This window comes from Chaetura pelagica, unplaced genomic scaffold (assembly GCF_000747805.2).
Source record: "Chaetura pelagica isolate M959 unplaced genomic scaffold, ChaPel_1.0 scaffold213, whole genome shotgun sequence".
Taxonomy (NCBI): domain Eukaryota; kingdom Metazoa; phylum Chordata; class Aves; order Apodiformes; family Apodidae; genus Chaetura; species Chaetura pelagica.
In genome coordinates this window covers 1,634,968-1,640,027 of record NW_009952597.1, presented here as the reverse complement: position 1 = coordinate 1,640,027, position 5,060 = coordinate 1,634,968, and the positions used below count along the sequence as shown (strand labels likewise).

The 5,060-nt window shown below is 53.7% G+C and overlaps 1 protein-coding gene across 1 annotated transcript in view; it reads left to right on the top strand.

The window, feature by feature from the left end:
• The window catches only part of MAP2K3 (mitogen-activated protein kinase kinase 3), a 20,606-nt gene that overhangs the window by 6,161 nt on the left and 9,385 nt on the right, over positions 1–5,060 (top strand). The window contains exons 2-4 of the mRNA XM_009993701.1: positions 1,041–1,073; positions 1,491–1,560; positions 3,373–3,421. Coding sequence (XP_009992003.1) covers positions 1,041–1,073; positions 1,491–1,560; positions 3,373–3,421 — 152 coding nt within the window. The remainder of the gene's footprint in view (positions 1–1,040; positions 1,074–1,490; positions 1,561–3,372; positions 3,422–5,060) is intronic.

The following is a 5,060-nucleotide window of genomic DNA, read 5'->3' as shown; positions in this document are numbered from 1 at the left end:
TGCTGAAATCCCAGCTCCCTGCCTCTCCCCTCCCTTCCCTGGCACCCTTTGGAATGCTGGACTTTGTGCATGTGCCTGTTCCTGGGAGCCAGGCAGGTAGGAGCTGTTTTGAAGAGCTGTCCAAGGCCACCCAAGCCCTCTGCTCCCTGCCTGGAGCGCACCTTGCTCTTCCAGGTCTGTGCAAGCCAGAGGCACCTTCAGCTGCAAAGCTCAGTGGCTCCCTCATCTCTCTAGGGGGATCAGGACTTGGAGGCTCTCAGCTGTAACCCTTCAGCCCCCACCTCAGCCCCTCATGGTCTGTTTTGAGTAGGTGGAGAGCTGGTTTCTGTTGGAGGAGCTGTCTGGGGCTTCAGTGAGCAGCCTGGGGTGATTCTCAGCCTTGCACAGGTCTCCTCTGCCCATTGCTGTCCCTGTGCTGGTTTTCTCTTGTGTCTGGGATTCATTTGCAAGTGTTTGGGAAGCCCTGGACCTGTCTGAACCCTGTCTCTCTTGGCAGCAGTGGGTTATGTTTCCTCTGTGCTGTTTGGAGTTGGGGAGGAGCAGGAAGAAAGCATCTTCTTGCAATCACTCCTGATAGGCTCCTGTCTTGTCTGGTGGGGTCTCAGCCTCTGCCAGCCTGGGCTTGTGGCCAGTTTGCTACTGGTTCTTATAGTCAACTCGTGTCTAGTTTCGTCCTAGTTTCCCTTTGTTGGGTCTTAATTGTCCCCTCTCCTGCTGGGAGTGACTCCTTAGTTTTGCTGGAGGTCTGGTGGCTGTCACCCTCTGTGCCACGTCTGACCCACACTGCAGAAGGTGTCTGGCTGTTCCCAAGAAGGCCTGGATGGGGGCAGGGAGGAGCTGGACAGGGAGCGTTTTTGGGAGCATCCGTAATGGCGTGGGGACCTCTTGTGGCTGGGGAAACGGGGATCGGGCCAGGCTGGGCTGGGCAGCCCTTCTGCATCCCTCGGATTGCCCTCCTTGGGACCCTGAGGGATGCAGGGCTGGTGCTTGGCTCCTTGGGAGCTTGAAGACTGAGCCAATATCCCTCTTCTCTCTTGCAGATTCCAAAGGATCCTTGGAGCCGCACAAACCAGGTGAGTGCCCAGCAGATATTGCAGCTTTAACCTGTCCCCTAAACATCAGCAATTAAAGTCCCCCAAATGAAAGGACTGTTAATAGCCATGAAGGGTAAAGAGCAGTTCTGGGCTGCCTGGGGAGCACTGTAAGGAGGTGCTTGGCTGCAGGATTTGGAAAATTGTCTCTGTCAGTGCACCTCTGGGTATTGCTGCAGGCTTGACAAGGACATTGAGACCCACTTGTGCTTCTGGTTCTTGCCTGAAATTTTGGGCAAACAGTCATGAGCACTGTGACACCTCCTGACATCTAGCTGTAGCTGCACAGTGTAAGGGGTCCAGGCCCAGCCTCCCCTGCCTGGTGGCTGCAGGCAAGGGGATGCTTGAAGGAAGAAAAGTAAAAATGCCAGTTGCTCACATGTGCATCTTCTCTTCCAGTGAAAAGCAAGAAGAAACGAGAGCTGAGGATAACATGTGTCCCCATCAAACAGCCCGTCGCCAACACAACGTAAGTGTCTGTTGCTTAAAGCCAACTGGAGCTTCTCCAAAGCTGAGTTCAACCCTGTGTCAAGGGGAATGGCCCCTGTAGACTTCACAGAACCAGGATAGTTAATTTTTTCTCTTAAGCTCTGGCTTGTGGGTGATGAGAAGGAATTACACACGTGTGCATGCACACACAAGCTGTGTCCATCGGGGAGGTGCCTGTTGGCCTTGAAATGGCTGAAAGACAAAGGCCAGGAGACTGCTGGGAGACTTCCTTCAGTCTTCCTGCCATGGCCGTGCCAATGCCAAAGGACAAAGTTGTGGTGGAGAGAGCAAATCTGCCCGAGGGAAGAAGAGGGAAAGGTTTTTAATGCAGGGGAGGTGAAGAGGTGGTGGCAGCTGAACCACAGCAGGAGAAGAGGGATGAGGGTTGGGTGTGTCCTCTCCCTGGCCTGTGCATCAGGACTAGTTTGAGTTGGTTGCAGCTCCCCACCTTGGTGCAAGGAGGACAGGAATATGCCACACACTGCTTGATGCAGGGGCCTGTGCCCAACTATATCTCAGAGCACTGGAATTTCTCTCTGCCCTGTTTGTTTTGTGCAGCTGATGCTTGTTACACTGTGTGGGAGAGCCCAGGGTAGTGACACTTGGTTTGACAAAGAGCAGAGGGCTTAAATTCCTCTCCCATGATGCTCTTTCAAAACACCTTGGGCTTTGTTTGCTCCAGAAACTCTTTCTAGAGACCCTCCCAGCTCCAGGAGAGCAGTGAAATCCCCAGAGGGGAAATACCACTACTGAAAACCTCAGGTAGAGAGGGCAGATCTGCCAGAGGGGGAGCCAAGGGAGCTCCTTCATTTAATCCAGTGCAGCCCGACATGCAGACGCCGAGCCCTGCACGCAGCAGCCACCTCCTTCCCCCACGGGTGCATCTGTCTCTGCTCTTATCAGGGTCTGAATTTCCCCTGGAGAAGGCATCACCCTGGAGTTTGCAGGGGTCTTGCATGCCCAGAGCACTCATAAAAAAGCTGGTATGAGCTACCCACAGGTTTTCTTTGTGCTTTTCAAGCTGCAGTGCAAATATTTGCACAGTGCAGGGCTGTTTTTCTGTGAGCCTGAAGTACTTCCTTGAAGCTGGAGGTTGTTGTATTGCTTTGATGGGAGCTGGGAGGCTGAACCTCCCAGCAGTTGGGCAGTCTCCACTCTTAGAAGGTCTGGGGGGATGGGGAGGGCAGGGATGTGGGGCACAAGGGACAAAATGCTGATATGTCAGCTCCAAAAGTCCCGTGCTGCCCATAATGGGAAGTGGGCAGCAAAGAGGAAAAAAGTCATCAAGGAAAAGACTTTCGCCTGTGCTGTGTTGTGCAAAGTGTGACACTGAGGTGCTGCCTGCCCTGCCTGCTGCTCTGCCTGAAACAGGCAGGCGTGTGTACACAAATGACTCACGAGTGAGGAATTACCTGTTGTTTCGGCTACGTGGCTGTGCTGTTACAACACCTGCCTGTCAAAACATGACAGCTGGGCTGCTCTGTCACAGAAATGTCTCATCTCCTCGGTCTCGGTTCCTTGAGCTCCTGAGCAGGGATGGTTTTGTAGCCTGTTGGTTTGATGCACGTCCCAGCGAGCTGGCCCGGGGGTTCTTGCTGCTGAGTGCAGCTGAGGTGGCACTGGCACCATTAAAGCTTTTGTGACTTTTTGGAGGGGGCTGGTTTCAACCCCTGACAAGGCACAGTGGAAAGCAGCAGCTGAAAGGGCTTGAAGGAACGTGAAATTTGGCTCTGGCCAAGAGGGTTAATGAAGTTGGGCTTTCTCCTGACTCTGTCTTTTTTTTTTTTTGCAGGCCCCCAAGGAACCTGGACTCCAGAACCTTCATTACCATTGGAGATAAAGTACGTGTCAATAGGGCTTATTTTTTTGCTTGCTTCCAATTTTGTTTGCCCCTGCTATGGGGGCATTTTCACTGATCATGCCTGACAACCTGTCAAATCAGATCTTGACATTTGAGAGCACCCCAAGAAGACAGTGCCATCCTGGTGCTGCAGCCTCATGGGATGCATCTTTGCAGGGTTGAGACTTCCCACAGCAGGACCTTTCCCCTGTGGAGCAATGGGATGTCTGTGTGTGTTTAGAGTAGTGATTTGGGGAGCTGAACATGTCACCCTGCCTGCAAGACAGTTTGTCTCTGAGCCTTTGCACTCCCTGGCTGGTGTCTCCTGCTTGTAGGCAGTCCTTGCAAGGCAGGTGGGTTGTCCAAGGCAGGTGGGTGTCCAAGGCTGGGTGTGCAGTTTTCTCCATAGTGGGAGATCACAGTGGTCCCTTGGAAGCCCCACTGGCTACAGTGATCTGAATGCAGGGACCCAGCCCATCCACCCTGAATCAGCGTGGCCTCCCCGTGCTCTCTGGCTACCCAAAACAAAGTCCCCTTTGTCCTACTGACCCGCAGGGCTGCACCTCTGGCCCAGGAGAAGCTGGACACAAAGCTTCTCTCCTGCTCTCCAAGTCCTGTCCTGCTGACCTGATGAAAAACACTGCTAGAAATAGCCAGGGTCTCTCTTTTATTTCTTTCTCTTGTTACTGGCTCTCCTGGGGCTTCAGGAGGCTGTTTGCAGATGAGCTAAAAATACCATTGGACCAGTCCTGTATCTAGCTGCTTACCTTCCAGGCTGGGAAGTGGCTTGTCTGATGGGATCTGGGCCCCTTGGCCTCTGTGCAAGGGTTTAGGTTTGAGAGACTAATACAATAGTAGAGAAGGGGAGAGGAGAAGAAGCTTTGGCTGGGTCTGGAGAACAGCCCTGCTGCCTGTGTCATTTTCTGGCCATTGTGTTGTGTGTATTAATAGCTTGATTGATGCTGTATGAGCCATTCTGGGCACAGGGTGTGCATGGGGGAGTGCTGGAGCTTGTGGAAAGCTCTCTAGACTTGCACCCTGCACTGGTGTTGGCAGGGGGGGTCTGCCCAAGTATTTTTGGAGGAAGAGGGCCTGGGGAGAAGAACAGCTTTGGGGTGTGGGTGATGACCTTGGGTCCATGGGATCCATGGAAGTGATGCCCTGTGTCCCCCTGTACCACCAAACACCCCAGGGCACAGGGTGAGTGATGCTGGGGACAGGAATGATGCTGGGGTGGGGGGAATGATGCTGAGGGGTGGGAATGATTCTGGGGCTGGAGGAATGATGCTGGGGAGGGGAACACCAGCTCTGTCTGTGCCTCTGTTGCTGGGCAGGGCAATGCTGCTTCCTGGAGCGTGCTGGGAACCATCAGCTTCTGGGGAAGCCTTAGGGTAAATGCCAGGAAAAAAAAAAAAGCACACCCCAAACAATAACCTGGAACAACTACAGAACACGTGTCCTGAAAAGCACCACCAGATCCTTCCTGGAGGCCCCTGCAGGAGTTGTGAGCCTGTGCTGCTCCTCTGCCAGCTGCCCCCGGGGGCTGGATGTGTCCCCATTAGCCCTGTTCTCTTTTCTGGCCTCTCCCAGTCCTGCCCAGGAAAGGGCCAGCCCCTTCCTGTGCCGGGCAGCGCATAAAT